This window comes from Lissotriton helveticus, chromosome 2_1, assembly GCF_964261635.1.
Source record: "Lissotriton helveticus chromosome 2_1, aLisHel1.1, whole genome shotgun sequence".
NCBI classification, from domain to species: Eukaryota; Metazoa; Chordata; class Amphibia; order Caudata; family Salamandridae; genus Lissotriton; species Lissotriton helveticus.
The window spans coordinates 537,294,397-537,314,443 of NC_136059.1; the positions used below are offsets into that span (position 1 = coordinate 537,294,397).

Here is a 20,047-nt window from a genome sequence, read left to right on the forward strand (position 1 = left end):
CAGGGCATCTTCCAATAGTAAGGAGAGACCTGGCTAGATTTTACTCCACTGCAGAGAATGCTCAGTGTGGAAATGTTTGCACATTAGAGTTTCAGCAAAAACACTTGTTAGAGGATGCATTCTGGCTAAAATGGAACCCTGAACTCCTATACACCTTTACACCCCTGCCATACATGTTCCCTCCCAAACCATTTCTGATGCTCTGATTGGACCTTAACGTAGTCTTGATGTTTCTCATGTGTATAACCTTCAAACCGATGCTTAGCTGTTCACTGTACCTGCTGACACCAAAGAAAGCTTTTCTCATTGTACTTTCGTGAGCACGTCTCATTAGTGAACTTCAGTCGCTTTCAGTGCAACTGGCCTGCATCACCTTTTTCATTGACACGTTGGTGCTGAGGACTTGGGTGGCCTTCTTACTATACGTTGTGACTCACTTCCATATTGGGCAACCCATTGTAGGGCCCATAGCACTGTGTGTTCAGGATGTTGGGAGAGTAATGTCAAAAGGAGTAGTGCGAACTTTTAGGACTGGTGTCAGATTGGTGCACGCATAGTTGCAAGACTGGAATGTGGTACCATGAGTTGCACAAAATCGAGCAAGGAGGAATTAACAGTGGGGTGTGACCAGGCTTTACCACAGAGCAAGAAGCCTGGCAGTTCTTTTCCGAAGTGCAGAGCATACTGCCAGGTAGATCACTTTGGCCATCATTTATAGTTTAGCTGCTTACTAGTGTGTTTTTTAAAACTTTTCTTTAAATTTTGGTTTGTGGTCGGTGCGTACATTCTGAAAATGTTTTCCATGATTGAAGTTGGAGCCAGGAGCATGAGTTTGTGTATGTTCCTGGTTGTCTTTTCTTGCATTTCTTTTCGCAGCTTGGCAGGTAACTACGTTACAGGGGCGGTCTCAAAGTAATATTTAAAACCCGTATGCCACTATTTTATTTCTTTGCAGTACTGTACTAGAAGTGCCACTGTGAACTGAGCATACCAATACCGCTGATTGAATCAATGTCTCCAGCGGAGATGACAAGTTATTACTAATTAGTATATTAAATGAACTCACTTTGAGTGGGTGCTAGGATGAGCCAGCCATGCTGGGACTCCCAACTCGTGACCTGCCGGTCTTCACTCTTTTAAAATACTAAGTTCAATGCATTGAGTTATCTTTGCAGTGCGACTGCAGTGCGACAGTTCAAATGTTTACCGTATTTTAATTATAGCTGGAGCAAATTTTATTCTGTTAAACCATACGTATAACATGTTTTCGTTTAGCAACTTTTCATTTATTAACAGCCATCTGGAAGCAGGGGTCGATAAATGCGGTCTGTGAGCAACATGAGACATGCCAGCTTCCATAAGTAGGTGGGAAGGGGAAAATATGTGCAGAACCTACGGTGTAATGTTTGGACTTCTCCATTTTCCTTCCAGCCATGCCCGGCCGCTAGGTTTCTTGGGTGTCAGCCGGGTATCGCACAGAGCCGGGTGGCTCACTACATCTCATCCAAAGTTTGTTCAAGAGTGTCACTATTCAATACATAGCACTCAGTCTTTCAGTGTCTGGCTGGGACCTCTGGCTTGGGTTGCAGCATGGACTGAAACGGACTCCGTAACTATTTCCACCACCTGTGTTGTGGGTGGGAGTATGCTGGAGGTTGCTGAGGACATGTTGTAAATCCCTTGCTGGGGTACTTGGGTGGGCATCGTAACCCCAGTCCTTCCTGTTCTGCCCCTTCATGAATCACCCAGGTGCCCTTTTCACTTTCTTGGATCCTCCGGTCATGTGTCATCTACCTGGCCTCAACCTTAATTTTTTTTTATAACAAACTTTTATTGGATTTTCGTGCAGCTGTAAACCATATAGGTCAAATGACTAAAAGGCCATACATTCGAATGGTCCATAGACCACGTCCTCCCCACAGTGGTATAAAATCGAATGCTTAAAGAAATGAGTGTCCAGGCTAGGATAATGTTCTTCCCTCTCCAGTACAACATAGATAACTTCAAAATAGGGTCTCACTAATTGAGTCATTTCTAGGGTACTCCACTGGCCTTGCAGACCAAGTTCTCAATTGTTGCTCACTGGATAGAAGGATCCTGGGCCGATGCTGCATCAGAGGGGTCCCGGGCACTCCCCATGTGCCACAGCTGATTAGGACAATGGTGGAGGTACTTGAAATGTATTTGGCGAACGTGCATGTAGATTGTCAGCTGTCTGGGCACCATCTTAGCCTCCAGCCACTACTTCCCATTGAGGGCTCCCACGTCCTCTTCTCACCTTACACTCAGACTGGTCAGGGGTGTTGGAAACAAGCAATTTATAAAGCCGCAAAATGCCTCCATGTCCCCAGGCATCTGTTGTTAATTTGCACACGGACTGTACTCGGGGAGCGCATGTAGCTGCACCTTGTAACCTCCAGGCCATTTCAAAATTGGAGGTAGCTGTAGAATGGTAGGAGTGCAGGTGGAACTTGGACCCCAACTCCTGGAAGGATTTCACATGCCAGTCACCCTAGACATTCCCCAGTGTGGAGATTCTAAGAAGTTCGCGACCACGCAATCCCTCCATCTCAAACAACCATGTCCCCTGCCACAGAGGTGTTGCCCTGGTGACTGTGCCGAACCACCTTGTATGACTGAGGGCTTCATACCTACAGGGGATGGGGACTCTCGTAACAGGAGAAGGAGTGAGGAGATTTACTATACAGCAATGTGAGAACGTCATAAGAGTGAAGCAAGTCTAATTCCAGTCTACAGGCTCCCCTGTGCACCCTGACCCAGTCATTGATAATGATTAGTTGGGATGGCCAGTAATACAACTGTGCGTTCAGCCAGCCCATCCCGCCTTGTATGGAGAAAAATTGCATTTTGTAAAGGAGACTCTGAGAATCTTCCTTGCCTCAAGAAATCCGGCCTCCACATTCTTAAACCTTGACACATTCCAAGTCACTGTCTCCATGCTTGGATAGATGATTATAAGGTGCCATTTACTGCAATGACTGTCCACAGCCAACTTTCATATGGCACTTGGAATTTCCACCCTGGATGTCATGTCTCGTATGAGAACATGGTCCCCTAGCTTTGTAAAACATTATGGCTCTCCGGTATTGTCTTGCCTTGTCGGTGGTCATTCTCAAAAACTAGTGTTTACCATGATGGGCTCAGTGGTATGGTATGGTATCCGGGCGACAGCATTTTATAGAAGAGTGGCAAGTGTTTCTGTACGAAGCCAGGATTCGGTGTGGACTTGCCTCAGGTTTTCACAATTCATTAATGGAGATATGCATGACCTTATCGAGGGTACGCTTAAAGCTTTTGACATCAGCTTGCTTGTGGCCACTGTGGCGTGTTTTCCTGAGACCGGCCCTATGGTGCTTGAGAAAATCCTTGAATTCTCCCCCTTGGAAAGTGGGTTTATTGTCAGTCCGTATTTCCACCAGGATACCAAACATTGCGAAGACTTTCTACAGCAATGCCCCACTTTTATGAAATCTGTGGACTCTCTGGTTTCCACCAGTAGATATTTAGAATACTGGTTGACCATGATCAAGGTTAGACGTCCATCAGGGAAACTCTTAAAATCTAAGCTGACCTTTGTCAATGATACTTCACAGAGTTCAAATGTGGCAGTGGCTGCAAGCACACTGGTTCCAGTTGTCAGCTAGCAATTTTTCACCACGTTGTCGACCATGGTGTTGATGCTTGGCAACCACATTGTCTTCCTAGGTTGTGCCTTGGTCTTTGGGGCTCCTTGGTGCCATTATAGCGTTCTAGCCATGCCCAGCCGTGAGTTTGAGTGATGGTCAGCAGGGTGGCTCACTACACGAAGTGAAGACTAATTGTTACCTTTTATTTCCCTCACGTATTACTCAGATCCAGGAAGTATACATTTCCAGGAAGTATACATGCGTGTTTGAGTGGTTGCTGTAAAAGAAAGAGGTCCATTTGGGTGTTCGCTATAAAAAGGTGAGCTGCTGCCAGGCAACTCAAAGAAGAGAAAGGAAACGTGAAGGATAGCTGACTGCAATGACAGACGTGGATAATGTGAGGTTAGAGAGCCGCCACGATCCATGGTCAACAGATACTTTTTCAGCTCTGTTTAACTAGACCGCGGACCTTGGCCTGTGCAGATATCAGAAAGCCCTTAAACGTTGTTACTGTTTGCTGTAGGACGAAAATGTGAACAGCATGCTTCGTTTTCCCCATAACTATTTTCATTGAAGGTAGAAGTGCCCTTTACTTGAAGGGTAAATAGATGGGATGCCTTGTAAAACTGTTTGCCTTATTTTGTTTTTATGGAGTGTTTTATGCTTAGCTGCTTTCAGTTGGTGTCTTAATCTGCTTTCCCTGTTGTCTCATGTAACAGAACAAATTGCCGACCCAGAGTTGCTTTAAAGCAGGTTTACTCTGAGCTGCCACCATACCTTCCAGTCACTGCTATAATGTAGATTTTCCTAGTATTTATGACGGAAAGTCCTAATTTTATTAAAGACACAGAGGCGAGTATTATGCCTTCTTTTCTTGCTTTATTTTAAATAGCAGCAAGATAAGTAAAAAAAACACAATACCCAGAAGGCACAGCAGAACAACTACTGGCCAATGGAATTGAATAAAACAAGCAATAGACCAATCACAACCAGAGTAGTATATATGGCCAGTTCTGAGCGCGAGTAGCCCTCTTTTCTTGTGCGAGAAAGTCAGTGAGAATGCATAAACAGTGGAATTATAACAAACAAAATGCAAAAAGTCATAATCCAAGCAAATAAATCCTGAAGGAAAACCAGAACTGCAGGATTATGATGGAGGAAGGTCCAGCGGAAGTGTGACGGAGGTCCAGATGAAGAAAGACAGTCCACAGAAGCAGTCGCTGTCCTAAGTGGAGGCTGGTGGCAAAGCCGGAGTTCCTAAGGGTGGGAAAGACAGACATCAATTAGTAATACAGAGGTGGGATAATACTCTCCTTCGTGTCTTTAATAAAATTAAGACTTTCCGTCATAAATACTAGGAAAATCTACATTTTATGTCCAGAACGGAGGCTCCTATTATGCTTGTTCAAAGCATATTAACCACCAACGAAGAAGCAGTAACAACAGGTTTACAATAAAATGTCTTGAAAACAGTATCATTAGACCAATCTGCTGATTTCAGGATATCCTCCAAACGAGAGCCTGTCCAAAAGGCTTTAGAGGCCATAGCACCCCTAGCGGAGTGAGCACCAAAGGCGGTAGTGTCCATGCCCGCGAGGGACATAATCCAACGTACCCAATGGGCCAACGTGGCAGAGGAAACAGGACGATGGGGTTTACGAAAAGAAATGAGCAATTGCGAATGAGAGGAAGACCTGAGATCAGCAGTTTTCTGTTCGTAAATCTTTAGGCACTGATCAACACAGAGCTGTGGTTGGGAAGGGAAATAGGGGTAAAACACAGATTGCAAATTAGTTTTAGTACGCCTGTGAACCTGAAACAAAACGCCAGAAGACGAAAATTGTCTGGAAGACAAATCCAAAGCTTTGACATCAGAGACACGTTTGATATTAAACACAATAACATGGTAAGTTTGGCAGAAAGCATTTTGAGGGAGAGAGCATCATTGTCAGGCCATGAAACAAACAATTTGAAAACCAAATTAACATCCCAGAAAAAGGAATACTTAGCCAACGGAGGTTTTGAGAATCGAACTCCTCGAAGAAGGAGACACACCAAAGGGTGAGTACCTACCGGTTTATTGTCAATGGGACAGTGGTTCAGAGAAATAGCTGATCTGTAAAGGTTGACAGTGCGATAAGATTTGCCAGCACTGGCCTCCGAAGCTAGGAAGTTAACCACAAAACTTAGAGGGGCTGAAAAGGGATCGACAGACCGTCCCAGACACCAGCTTGACCATAAAGTCCAAGCTGACTTGTAGGCTCTGGAAGTGCCAGGGGCCCAAGCTTGGCTGATAAAGAGTGAAGCTTCCTGTGAAATGATGACGTCAGAAGTGGAAGATCGGAAATTTTCCATGCTGAAAGAACTAGGGATCGGTCCAGGATCATGACGTGGGGAAGACCCAGAGGGTCTAGGAGGAGATCTTCGCTGAAGGGAAGAAGCACCGGAAAATCCACAGCTAGCTCTAGGAGCGAAGGGAACCAGATTTGAGACTGCCAGAAAGGAGCTAGAAGAACCAAGGAGGTCGACTGGCGTTGAACCTGGGCAAGTACTCTGTTGATCATCAGGAAAGGAGGGAAAGCATAATTGAGGTGAAGGGATCAGTCCTGAAGGAAGGCATCCGTCGCCAGAGCGAGAGGATCCGGTCTCCAACTGAAGAAAGCGGGAAGTTGGGAATTGAGACGGAAAGCAAAAAGATCGATAGAGAAGGGGCCCCATTTCTGGGAGAGAGAAAGAAAGACAGAGGGAAGCAGCTTCCAGTCGCTTGAATCTCAGAGATAACGAGAGTGCCAATCTACAATGGCGTTGAGATTGCCTGGCAGGTACTCCACTCGAAGGGACAGTTTGTGTTGGGGACAGAATTCCCAAAGGCTCTTTGCTAGTTCTGCGAGAGGTTTGGATTTTGTGCCACCAAGATGGTTTATGTAGCGGACCGCAGAAACATTGTCCATCCGGAGAAGAATGGAACAGCTTGCTTTGTTCTTTGCCAGACTGCGAATTGCAAAGGAGCCTGCCAGCATCTCTAAACAATTGATGTGCAATGACGACTCCTCTGGAGACCATGTACCTCCAGTCGAGATTGAACCACAGCGGGCGCCCCAACCCGACAGACTGGCATCTGATTCTAAGACAAGATCTGGGGCCATAGCGAAGATCGTTTTTCCGTTCCACGCATCTAAATGTTCGATCCACCATTGTAGCTCGAGACGGGACTCTTGGTCTAACTGAATGAGATCGGAATACGCCAGACCTTGGTGGAGATGTCTTATCTTCAAACGTTGCAGGGCTCGATAATGAAGAGGCCCGGGGAAGATGGCTTGGATAGAGGCCGACAGAAGGCCCACGATTCTCGCAAGAGAACGAAGAGACACCTCTGAGAGACAGTGAACTTGACATAACTCAGACCGAATGGCTGAAACTTTGGTTTGCGGAAGATAAAGAGATGCAGTGGAAGAGTCCACGCGGAAGCCTAGGAACTCTATACTTTGAGAAGGAACTAACATGGATTTTTCGGAATTTATAAGGAAGTCAAGCTCGAGGAGAAGAGACTGAGTGACGTTGAGATTGGAAAGAAGAGTCCGTTTGTCGGTGTGCATGAGCAAGATATCGCCCAGATAAATGATGAGACGAATACCTAGGGACCGAAGGTAAGACACCACAGGTTTCATCACCTTGGTGCAGCACCAAGGAACGGAAGAAAGTCCGAAAGGAAGCGAACAAAACCGTTAGGTGACACCGAGCCACTGAAATTGTAGATATTTCGTGTGGAATGCGTGAATGGGAATCGAGAGATAGGCATTTTGAAGGTCTAGTCTGACCACCCAATCGGATAGACGTAAGGTATCTCTGAGATGGATGATGGTCTCCATCTTGAAGTGACGATAAACCACGAACTGATTGAACCACTTGAGATTGATGACAGGACGGACCTTTTTGTTCTTTTTCCGAACCAAAAAGAGGGAGCTTAGGAAGCCCGAGGGGTCGAAGGGAGCGATTTGGATAGCTTGTTTGAGAAGGAGATTTTGGATTTCTTGTGAAACAAGCAGCGCTACGTCTGCGGAAAAAACCAATGGGGGAGGAAAAATAGTCTGGGAAGGAGGAGCGTAGAATTCTATGAGATAGCCTTGGACAGAATTGAGGACCCAAGGGTCTGCTGTGAGAGTGCACCACTAGTGAAGAAAAAGAGCTAAGACGACCTCCAATCGGAGGCGAGGGGCTTACCTTGATTGTTGGCTTTGCTGTTGTTGTTACGGAAGCCTTTCTGTCCTCGGCCACGGAAGCCACGACCTCGTTGGGGGTAGAACTGTGGCTTGTATTCCCGATAGCCGGAATTGGCTGCGCCTCTGGAACCTTGGTTTTGATAACCGCGGCCGGAAGAGCGGTTTCTGCCTCTGCCGGCCCTGCCAAAAACCGAGGGGCCAAAACTTTCTTGATGGAGAATTGGGCTTTGTCTAGGGAAGCAAAAGTAGAAACATATCGGCTGAGATCCTTGACAAGGGAATCACCAAAGAGAAGCCCATCAGCCTTCACACCAGGATCCTGGGAAGCCAGGTTCGCCAACTTCGGATCTAACTTGATCAAGAGGCCCTTGCAGCGTTCATGAATGATTGCGGCATTGGCATTGCCTAATAGGCAAAAGGATCTTTGAAGCCACAGAGAAATTCCCTCAGGGTTGAGGTCAGACCCCTCCAGTCGAGCCGTCTCCGCCATGTCCAGAACCCTGGCCAAGGGACCAACAACGTCTAATAGCTTGTCCTGACAGGTGGACCAAGCTTTGTCAATGCCCTTACGAGGGTCCTTGCCGAATTTCGAAAAGAAAGTAAGGAGAGGCTGATCTATGGAAGGAGTAACAGTAATATGACAAGGTAAGGAAGGTTTGTGGCATTCGGACTTGAGTTTTGCTCTAACGGACTTGTCCAAGGGAAGACGGAGCTTTGAAGATATATATTCTCCAACAAGAGATGTGGGGAACCATTCCGTTGAATTGGGGTGTCTGATGGACGAGGGATCAAACATAGGGTTGCCCTCAGCGTCAAGGACGGGCTGTGATGCAAAAGCATCGAATCTAGCTTTCTTGGGGGAAGGAGGATCAACAAGCTGAAAAAGGTCTGCCAGGTCATCAGTGTCACCCATATCGTCATCATCATCCGTGTCAGGAATAGAGTCAATGACCAGCTTCTTAGGAACCTCCACATTCTTAACCTTGGTTTTGCTTTTTGCCATAGTAACTTTAAACCCCTCCTTGGTAGGAGGACTGGGAGGAACCACGTCCTCAGTCGTATGCGAGGAGGACTCGCGACTCAAAAGTGACACATTTTTCGAAAGAGAAGTGGAAGGTACCATATACGCTTTCTGCTTTCCCCCGCAGAATGGGCCAAAGCTTTGGTCATGAGGCTCATGAGGGAATTTTCCATGTGTTTAGAAACACGATTCATGGAAGCCTCAACAGCTGTCTCCACAGAATTATTATTAGAGGAGACCGGCCGAGAAGCAGGAGCCACACAGAGCACCCCCGAGTGAAACCCGGTGAGGAGAAACGAAGCGGGAAGCGAGCGCAGCGGGAGAGACCAAACGCTGCAGCGCGCGAGGGGGGCGGGTGTGGGGGAGAGGGGAGGGGGGGAGGGGAGGGGAGGGGGGGGGGAGAAACGGACCCAAAAGCGGGAACCGCTACGGCAGGAAAAATAGCACGAGAAGTGCTCGAATATCACCAAAGAGCGTAATACGGTAAATATACAATAAATGCACAATAAAACCGTAAATATAAGAGAAAGTAGTAAACATGACTTATCTGACTGCGTAGCAGCAAGAAAAGAGGGCTACTCGCGGTCAGAACTGGCCATATATACTACTCTGGTTGTGATTGGTCTATTGTTTGTTTTATTCAATCCCATTGGCCAGTAGTTGTTCTTCTGTGCCTTCTGGGTATTGTGGTGTTTTACTTATCTTGCTGCTATTTAAAATAAAGCAAGAAAAGAAGGCATAATAGGAGCCTCCGTTCTTGACATAAAATGTTGTGGTTGTTCGTTGAAAAGCTTGTTTAGTCTGCAGTATCTGGGCCTAACTGTTACTTCTGGTAGAACACCAAGCAAAGCATAGCGGGATAGCTCGTTTCTAACGGCACGGGTTTTGTAGCATATGAAATATGTTCCCCACTTAAAGGTTCAGTGTGGTTTATGCCAGTCAAATAAAACTATTGCAGACTTGCATTCCGTGAACGGAGCTGAAAGTTTTCCAGTAGTGCTTACTTGTGTTCATGGGTCCTCTGTGTCTTGCAAGTGTACATGAGTCAATTGTGTTACAGTTTATCGTTTAAATTAGCTATTTGTTTATAGTGTATTTTTACATCCATCATTTGCGTGTAGAGAGAATGTTTTTCGCACCTAATTTGAGGAACAGTGTGATTGGATGAACCGTGTGTGCAGAGCAGATGGGTGCCAGCTATTTGATTACTGTGTCATTAATGTGTACAGTTCATGGGTTCGCATGAATCCTTGTGTACAATCCTGGTGTTTACATGTGTTTATACGAGGACAGGTCTTGTATTTGCATGATTGAATTGTCCCATCCCTCTCATTAACCTAGTACTCTTCTGTCCTCTGGCCATGCTGCAAGGTAGCACCAGGTTGCGGTGAGTTGGTAATAGCACCCATCGAACCTAGGCTTTTCAGCCCTAATTTTGATCACATTTTCACCCACATGTGCGGATATTGTTTTCAAGTCATTCTGGTACTGCACTGTCGCATTGGGGTCATTATATAATCTATATTCTGTCTACTTGTATTGTGGTGGTAGGTTGTGCATTTTATAAAAGAATAGCCAAACTAAGCAGTTTTCTTTTTTTTTTTTTTGTTTGTTTGTCTTTCAGTACTAGACGAAGCAAACAAGAATGTCACTATCTGCATTCCCAGCTTCACTCAAGGAATAAACCAAGAAGGGAATCTGGTTTCTGCTCTGGGCACCACTATCCTGTTTGGCTGCATCTTATATTCTTGGTAAACCAGAACTTCTGTTTCTTTAGTTTGATGTTAATTGCGGCGGGGAAATGTTGATGTAGAGTGTAAGCGCTAATGAAATCTTTACTTTTAAACATGATTTGCAGTGACTTTGCTTATGTATGCTTTCATTACTCTTATCTGGTCAGTGGCCAGACCTGTAAGGGTGCAGCATGAGTGTTCTGTATTCTTGCCTCTTTTAATTAAGTGGTCACACTTCCTCATGGTAAATGGGTGACCACCATGTTTTTACTACAAGGGATCGGGGGAAATATTGGGGAAACATTTTTACGCTCTAATGCATACATCGCTTGCTCTTTTGTGGAGCATGTACTTTTTGACAGTTAGTCATTAGAGAAAGATTTTTTATGGAACAGTGGCCATTTGAACTTGCTAGTGCCCCTTAATGATGTTGCTCTCTATCAGGTGGGGCGTAGAACCCATTCAATGTGCTATGCAAATGCAGAGAACATAAACCAAACAGGCAACACAGCATGCATCCGCCACCCATCCCACCAGTGCATGGCACATTTATTCTGCTGCTCCGGAATCTCCATTTTCTGTGGCAGGAAATGGAAACTCCTTGCTGGGCTGAGCCCCACACCTTCAATAATTCTACTTTCCAAACTTCACATGCAGGCTTAGATCAAGCACCTGCAATTTTGAGAGATAGTGTGATTACAGACGGGGAGACTATCGGCAGATGTGGGGACATTTCTGTATCGGCCTGAGATCCAGAAAGTAGCATCTCGGAATGATTTCTTCTCATTTGCGGTCAAACTAGAACCAAACTATGGTTACTGCTGGGGGCTGCGCATAAACTATAAGACGACAGGCCAGCAGGAACAAACAACTCCTTTGTTAGCTTTCATGCTAAAGAATGAGGCTGAATGCACAAAGCAAAACGATTGGGAGTGGTTGGAGTGAAGACTGGAGAATGAAGAAATCAAGCACGAGAAGACAAAATCTCTTTCCGTAGAGGAACAACACTCAACTACGACTATAATAATCTAGAACTAGGGATTAAACGGTATGCAATTTGATAGACCCATGCATTGTCTAGAAGGTTCCCAAAACTATTTCAGTCTTAAAAATTAAGATTCATCTGATTAAAACCTGGTATTCTAAAATCGTTAAAGAAAAAAGTGACAAAAAGCTAGAAAATGCAGCCACATTTCTATAGTCTGATATGTCAAACTGAAGATTGGGAAGGATTAGGCAATGCTGCAAGAGGTATTCCAGAACATTTCGGAAACTTGAGCCACTGTACAAGCAACTAGTCACATTGTATTGAAGTCAGAATTTATGGCAGTATCTGAATACTGCATGAGACCATATTCTGAAGTCTTCAGAACACATTAAACATGGACTTGGTTTCGGCTGAAAAAACAACTATGTCAGCAAAAATACAATCAGAAGAGAAACCGCAGAATGGTTCTTGGAGGAAAGCTCCTATTGAGCTAGTCCAAGGATAGAAGCTGTAGGAGCTTACGTAAACCAAGTATGAAATCACACCTGAATATTTTGATCATGGTACTTTACAGTAACTATTTTTGGAATAAGACTGTAAATATATGATGAATGAGACTCAATGGCAGATGTAGTATGGGTAGAACAGTTTCTATTCAGCACATGCTTTGTGATGTTCCAATAGTGTCGAAATGCCACACGTTGGGACTGGGTTCTAGTTTCGGGGACTGTTTTACTTGTACTCCTTTGTGGCATACCCTCTGGGAGAAAAGGACACATCTTAGCAGTCAGGCTCCTATTGCTATCATAGGACCCAACACCATAAAAAAAGTGTGCCTGTCCCAGTTTTAGGACGAGAGAAAATGTCTCCAAAAAAGCGAGTTCTTTTACAGCACCGTTTACACTGTACCGCGTGTGCCCAAAGTGCAGATCCCAAACAACAACAGTGTAACCGGTAGCAGCACCCGCGATATTAGCCCCACTAAAATCCACACAACGTGTCCCATAAGACTGGCCAGCACATTACCTTTCCCCAACCCTTGCCGTTCACTTGCCTGAGGTCAAGGCTCTGTTAACCCCATGGCTGCTCAGCATATTCCCCTGCTGTGCTGAGAAATTGGAAATCCCACACATCATGACGAGCTGGGCTCGTCATGAGCGTGCGAGGAGGCTACTTCATGACGAGCCCAGCTCGTCATGAGTGTGGAAGGGGTTAAAGAGCCGTGGCACTCTTGTCCAAGCTGCCTTTCCCCTGGGACTCTGCCTCTGCTTCCTCGAGTGTAGCTGCAGATTCCGCCTTGGCACACCGTCCGCTCCCACCGGGGGCCTCAGCTCCCATTCTGCTGGTTATCACTTGCTTCTGGAAGAATCCTTCTGCTCTCTCAGCTTTCCTTCAGGACTTCCTGCCTCCGTTCACCAGTGGCTACTCTTTCCCCTCACCACATTCACTGGTGTGATGATAGCCCCTGCTGCAGGGCCGGACTGGGAACTGAAAGCAGCCCTGGCAAATTTTGGCAGAGCAGCCCCCGTTCAGCTTGTAGCGAGCGAGCGCAGCGAACGAGCCAGACTACTACTTGTGTCATAAAAGCCTTTACATGCAAGGCATGAGCTTATATGCAATATGTGGTGTGCCGGAAATAAAACCAAAACAACATTTAAAGTCTCATATTTAGTCATACCCTACAGAAAATATATACTTATTGCTTTTACAAACAAGCGAAGTGATTTGGGGTGGGGAGTGAGGGAGAGGACATACAAAGGAAGAAACCAAGAAACCAAATGCACTCTCACAAAGAGCTGAATGAAAAATAAGAAATGAGTACCCTAAATGTAAGGAATGCGAGGGATACTAGTCAGCCAATCAAAAGGATGGTAAAGAAGTTAGCCGCCAGGAGAAGGGCAAATACAAGAAGAGGAAGGCAAGCCATCGAATAGGAAGCAAGCAAAGGAGTGTGATAATGAAGCCAACCAATGGTAAGCAATGGGTGGGATCTAAAAAGTGAAAGTGGTATTTGGGTTGATGAGAGTTTCTTAGAACTCGAGATGAACTTCACCCAAAAGGAACCTCCACTCCATAGCTGTAGATTAGACACCTTTTCAGCAGCACTCTAGGTGATAAAAAGCAATATCTCCTCAAGGAAGTCACATTTACGTCTCACAAAGACAAGTATATGGGATGATAATAAAAATGTCCATCCCAATCTTTCCATTTTCTATTACTTCAACCATGCCCGCTCACAACCATGCCCCAAATCTCAGATTGGACAACTACTGCAGGAACCAGCTGAGCAGACTATATTATATGAAATACCATAAAGGGAACTGAAGAGCTGTTCGAAGCTACCAGCTTACGGAAAACCCTAAAAATTAGCATCTGTCTTGCACACTTCATCAAACACACTGCTAGGTGATGCATCTCATAACACGATAACCGCACCTCAGTGGTCATCACGCACGACATGGAAACATTTCCCACAAAGGACCAAAATAAAGACATCCTTCCAACCACACACTCTACAAAGTGTAGCATGCTACTCATGTAGGCAAGCACTTCAGCACCCTACATAGGGGTGGTAAGTGCTATTTAAATGTTGCAATACAATACAATTCGGTCAGATTTGACGAATCATGAAATGTTGGTCACTGAGGTTTGCTAAATAATTACCAGCAATGACAAAATCAGCCGATTAAGATTTGCAATTTAGTTACACAGACCAAAATGGAAATCACAATTAATGTACAGCACACTGCGAGGCCCATCATCAACTGACTTACTGGTGATGTATAGCGTTAAGTAAACATACATACAGAATATAATAAAAATCTGCACATTTACTATGAGTTTTGGAAATAGTTAATAAGACTGAAGGCATTTAGTCACAACGAAGTCAATACTCAATTAGATTACAACCTTTACTTATTTTCCCTCCCACGCTTTAGTGAAGCAAATGCTTCTTTGTTACATCATAGTTATGATAATCTATGTATTTTCAGTAAACCTTTCTCTAGGAAGTAAGCCGCCCAGGCACACTACAACAATTTATATATTGTCAAAGGTCTAATGTGCGCTGCAGTGTGCCCCCTTCACAGAATGTAAACGAGCATTCAAAAAGTCAATAGGTCTCGCTTATGTGAGAACTATTGGCTTTGTTAATGTTGTTTTAGACCAGTTGCACAGGAGGACAAGCTGCCTTGAAACATGGCTTACAGTCAAGGGGAAAAAAGCGTTGTGATGCGACCAGCATTGACCACGTAACAGCTTTTTTAAGCCGTGTTGCACAGATCCCAGACAGTTATCCTAGCTATCTATCTATCAGGAGCTCATTCCAATACATTAATTCCAGTATCTTATTGACAAATGCAATACTGCAGATACCAGATGGAAACAATTAAATCATTACCAAAGAAATTATTCACTCATTAGATAGGAGTTCCTCCCTTTTACTTTGCTCCCTGTCATTCTTTGCAGTATTCAAAATTTACTGTTAAAACATTTCTGTACAATGTTTTTTTCAGTAAACAAAATGTATACGGTATTTGAATTAATTGAAGGGGAGAGATAACGTGCAAACGATGAAAGTACCAAAAATGAAAGATTGGCCTTTTTTCAATAGCATGTATGTATGAGATTTTGCAAGCATATACTAAAGTTACGCAAATGGTTGCTTCCAAAGTCCAAGCAATCTACATGCATGAACGAAAATAAAACACATTCTTGGAATATAGAATAAGTGAGAGCCCCCCTCCGAAAAATATTTTTTGCGCAGGTATCACACTGGCAATTCATACCTGGTCTTAGTTTCTCATAGAAGCTAATTTCTGGGAAATGTCACATATGTAACAAAACACAGTGCGTGCTTACCATTTGTATTTCATAAAAAAATAACCCCAGCGATTTATTGTACAGCCGTTGAGCTTTCAGTTCCACTAGATATTGTAGTGTTAAGCACAGGATGAGGATAGAGGCGCCTCGTGGTAGTTTGTTTCCTTGCCCCAAGGCTGATGACACTTCTTCCCAGCTTCGAGGCCGGAGGTGTTTTCTCCCCAGGACCTACGTATACAAGTGTGAAGTACGTTATCCCAAAATCCGCCTAATGGCTTTTGTTTTTAGTTGCGGCCCGGACCCGATCACGCGGCTCGCGCCCCCCACCCAGCCATGAAACTCACGCAGGGGAGGGGGTGGCCTGTCACTCACCTTTGGCTGCGGGCTGTGGGCTCCGGGTGGCAGACACGGAGGCAGGCAGGAGGCAGGCCACTCTCCATCTATGCCACCAGCCTGTCTCTCCCACGCGCACTTTTTATTACACCGACCCGCCGACCCCCAATGCGCTTGCGCACTCCACCCTAAGGGTGAATGACTATACCGCGGCGCGCAGACCGAGAGTAGACGTCACTGCGTGCAGCGCATCACGGTTCACCCACCTTCCAACCCAGGTCAGAGGTCACAGGCTGAATTTTAATAATTAAAATAAAATCGGATGACATCAAGTACACGGTCCCGGACAGTGCGTGCAGCAGCAGCTGCATTTTATGCAGATTGTGCTCGTTTGCTCGGTCCCGCCAAATCGAACCCAGCAACAAAACCGGCCCCCTGTCACCAAACCGGCCCCCACCCCGTCCAGCCGACCGGGGGATTGCCCGGTGCCCGGAATTGCCAGTCCGGGCCTGCCCTGCTGTGCGGGGGCCCAAACACCAGTGGCCTTCTAGGACACTATGCTGGGACGTGTCGGAGTGCTGCTGACTGGGTCTGTAGCGTGGGGGAGGCCCACTGTGCACTTTGCAGAGGGGCCCCCTGCAAGTTTCGCTACGCTACTGGCCACGTTCCGTCTCCATATATCCTTTCTACACTGTTCTCCTCTGGGTCTATGCCACCATTGACTTTGTCTCTGTCCCCTTTAACGGGATTGGCTGCCTACTGCGTAACCACTAGAACGTTGACCAGTTGATTACTGGTACCCCTGGGGTCCTGGTGGGCTCGTAGTTCAGTCGGGTGCCCAGGAAATATGGAAGACCATCACAGAGGCCTGCGGAGCAGGAAATCTTCCCATGAAAACATGAGTGCCAGCTAGCAGCACAGTTAATTAACTTTTACACATCTTCATGAATTGTAGCAGAATAGATCTCAAAACCTTCCAAAAAATAGGTAATTTATTTTCTGCTCTATGCTGAGGACTCTGGACAGAGAAATCACCAATCTGAAATCTAAGTTGACAGAACGAGGCCACAAAGTGTGGCCCCTTAAACAAAATAAGTGTTCTGGTGTAAGTGGCATCAGTTCACCTACTTTAGATAGCAGTGTCCTTTTCTCTCACTGAAACGTGCCAGTCTTTTTGACCACAACAAGGACAAAAGGAAATGGAAAATACAAAATCTAAAGAAAAAAACGAATTTAGCAGTAAACTTGCAACTCGTTCAAGCTCATGTGATAGGTGTTTTAACTTACCTGGAGACTAATGCACAGAGCCAACACACTTAGGTGTGATAGCAGATATGACTCTGTAAAAAAGTGGAAATGTCCTATATTCTTCTGAGATTGAACAACTTGAAATGCAAACCAGCATGAGAGATCTCCAAAGAAAGAATCAAAAAACCCACCACTAAGATAAAAGAAGACTATTAGAAGGATCTCTTCCACGGAATCGGTGAACCAATTACCCTATGTAAGCAACTTTCGAAATCAGGCTAACAACTGCTATTCTGTGTTGCTCAACTAAACATACATCAAAGTAATAAAAGCAGATTGCAATAAATAACTTAATCCTGAATGCTGTGCTAATGTGCATGTTATGTTAGCAGTATTTGTATATTGCATGTTTGTATTGATTAACCTTAACTCATTGTGTTTGTGAAGTAGGCAGCTGGTCCTTGAAAAGAAAGGTGGCCATTTCCTTGTATCTTCTTACAGTACCAACACAGTGGGAACCTTTCTAAAAAGCCAAGAAAAACAGAAGCGAGAATAATTAACGGTTCTATAAGATCAAAATAAGCTCTCCTTCCAAACAAAAGACAGTGAATGCACACAAGTGCAAAAAGCAAAGGAGCATAGCAATCTCCCTCCTCTTCATGCTCTACAAAGAGCACAAATAAACAATGTGTTCCGTTGAGTTCTCCCACTCGTATCGGGGTGAGGAGAGGGGTGGGTTTACACATTGATGTAAATGAGATATGGATGACCCATCACAGAGGCCTGCGGAGCAGGAAATCTTCCCATGAAAACATGAGTGCCAGCTAGCACTAATGAAATCAAATCAAAAATAATTTTAATAAAATTAAATAATAATTAATAATTAATACTTTTAATCAAAAGATTTTAATTCTGAACTCCTTTGTTACCTCCGTCTAGCCTGGTTTCCTGGCTTTCTTTAAATGTCATTTTATTTATAGTTTGTAATGCAATAGTCGAGAGGAAGAACACAAGTAGTCGACATTGAGCAGTGGGGCAGGTCCTAGATCACTCTGTTTTGAGTAGACCGTGGCAGGAGCGAGCTGTTCTTTTAACAGATCCGAGACCTCCTACAAAGGAAACATTCAGGATGATCACTTTACGGTTTGTACTATCACAAGTCCAGCAGGCAGAGTTTCTGTCTGTGCAGCCATAACTTCATATTTTCTTGAGGAAGAAAGACAAAGTTCCTATGCTTTTGATTATGGGAGAAGTATTGAAAAATCTGAGTTTTATAGTTCAAGATAAATTCACCTCCCTTCTTTGAAGCATCAAGCTATCTTATGCTACGGCTCCTCTATTCTTGGGATGGCCGCTTTGAGCCTCCTCTGCAGAAATGGAGTTCATCTCTGCAAGTAAAACACGATCGAACTCTTATGAAGCCGATAATTGGAAACATAAATTCTAGTATTCCCATTGCATTTCTATTGTTTTTTCAGTTACGTAGGAATGCAGTCCTCTGCGTTGACAGTTTTTCCGCTGTAGATGTCACTATTTTAACGAAAACCAGTTACAATATTCCAGGAATGTTCGTATGTTGTTCTTCTCATTAAATATACATATTGACTGAGTTAGAGGCAAACTCAGTGGAAGCAGATACAGGAACACCACAAGCAAATTCAAAGAATTTAAATGTGACCATACCTCAGGAGTATACGTAACCCTAATGCCACCGCATTTATAAAAGGATATGATTGTCACAATCGAGCATAACAGAGTTCAAGGACCAATGGTTTGGAAAATAAAAGGTTGGCACATGATTGTAAATAACCTAGTGTTTGAGACCTAAGTTTGAAGGGGACTGAGCAGCAAAAAAGTAATGGTATGCAGGGAGTTATGCCTTCTCTGGGACTGCTAGTTTTAAACTGAGTACTTGCTGGCCATATATACACTTCATGGAGGAATACTGTGGCGAAATAGGAATCAGTGTGCTGGAAAGACTTTTAAAAGTACTGGGGCCCACTGACACTTTATATGATCAATGACATTGTACTGTATTATATTATTGAAGGAGAGATGGAGGGCACCAGTCATGCCCTATCCGCACTTAGATAAACAGCATTAATAATTTCAGTAATACGAATTGTGATAAATAGATGCAAAAAAGGAATGAAAATGTGTTACAAATTACTGTACTGTAACTACGTCATTGTCGCATAGGACATGGATGCAAAAATGTTAACCATAATAATATGTGTATTTTACGGTAATCCGAAACTCTGCCAGTTAGCTGTGTGGTTTTATTTAGGTATCGAAAATCCTATAACCTCCAGTGAGATGTAGCTTAAAATGTTTGAATAGAAATCTGGCCCATTTTCATACAGGGCCACCAACCAAGACTGCATTACAGACAATCCCCATTAACAGCGTTGCTATGTCTCTTAAGGAGTTGGGGAGAGGGAGTTGTAGGGAGCGTGCAATGCTTGCATTTATGTGGTTTCATTTGAAAACGCTTTGAAATCTTGCAGAAGTAGCGTAAATTAAGTGAAATGTGTCCATTTAAAACCCCTGTTTTTTTTTTTTTAGATGAACAAAGTCAAGTTGCGTGTTTTAGGCAAGCCGTGCGTTTTTTCACTTTTAGAAGTTTGTCACTACATTTGATGCAAGGTACCTTCTGTTCTTTAAATACCCCTAGCATAGGTCACAACTCTCATGGCAGGAGGGACTGTTAGTGGCCCTCTGTCCACTTCCCTCTGCCCTTCCTTAGTGGACCTAAACTGGAATGGACAATATGGTGGCTGAACCGTTTTGTTTAAATGGTTCAATATTTTTTAAAGCAATTAAAAATGAAATAGGAATATGGTTTATTTGTGGCAAAATATGAAATTTGTTTCACTATTGTTTTTGTAGCTTGACCTCCACAACACGTGCAAGTTCGGAAGCTTTGAAGGGAAACTCCCCCTCACTTGAAACAGAGGTATGTGGATATTTCTCATCTGACCGGTTTTGGTTTGTGTGATTAGCTGTACAAAAACCCAAGCAATATAAACTTTGTC

The 20,047-nt window shown here is 44.3% G+C and overlaps 1 protein-coding gene across 1 annotated transcript in view; it reads left to right on the top strand.

Moving 5' to 3' along the window:
• SERINC5 (serine incorporator 5) overlaps positions 1 to 20,047 on the top strand; it is a 260,829-nt gene that overhangs the window by 216,926 nt on the left and 23,856 nt on the right. The window contains exons 8-9 of the mRNA XM_078675198.1: positions 10,513 to 10,639; positions 19,902 to 19,968. Coding sequence (XP_078531324.1) covers positions 10,513 to 10,639; positions 19,902 to 19,968 — 194 coding nt within the window. The remainder of the gene's footprint in view (positions 1 to 10,512; positions 10,640 to 19,901; positions 19,969 to 20,047) is intronic.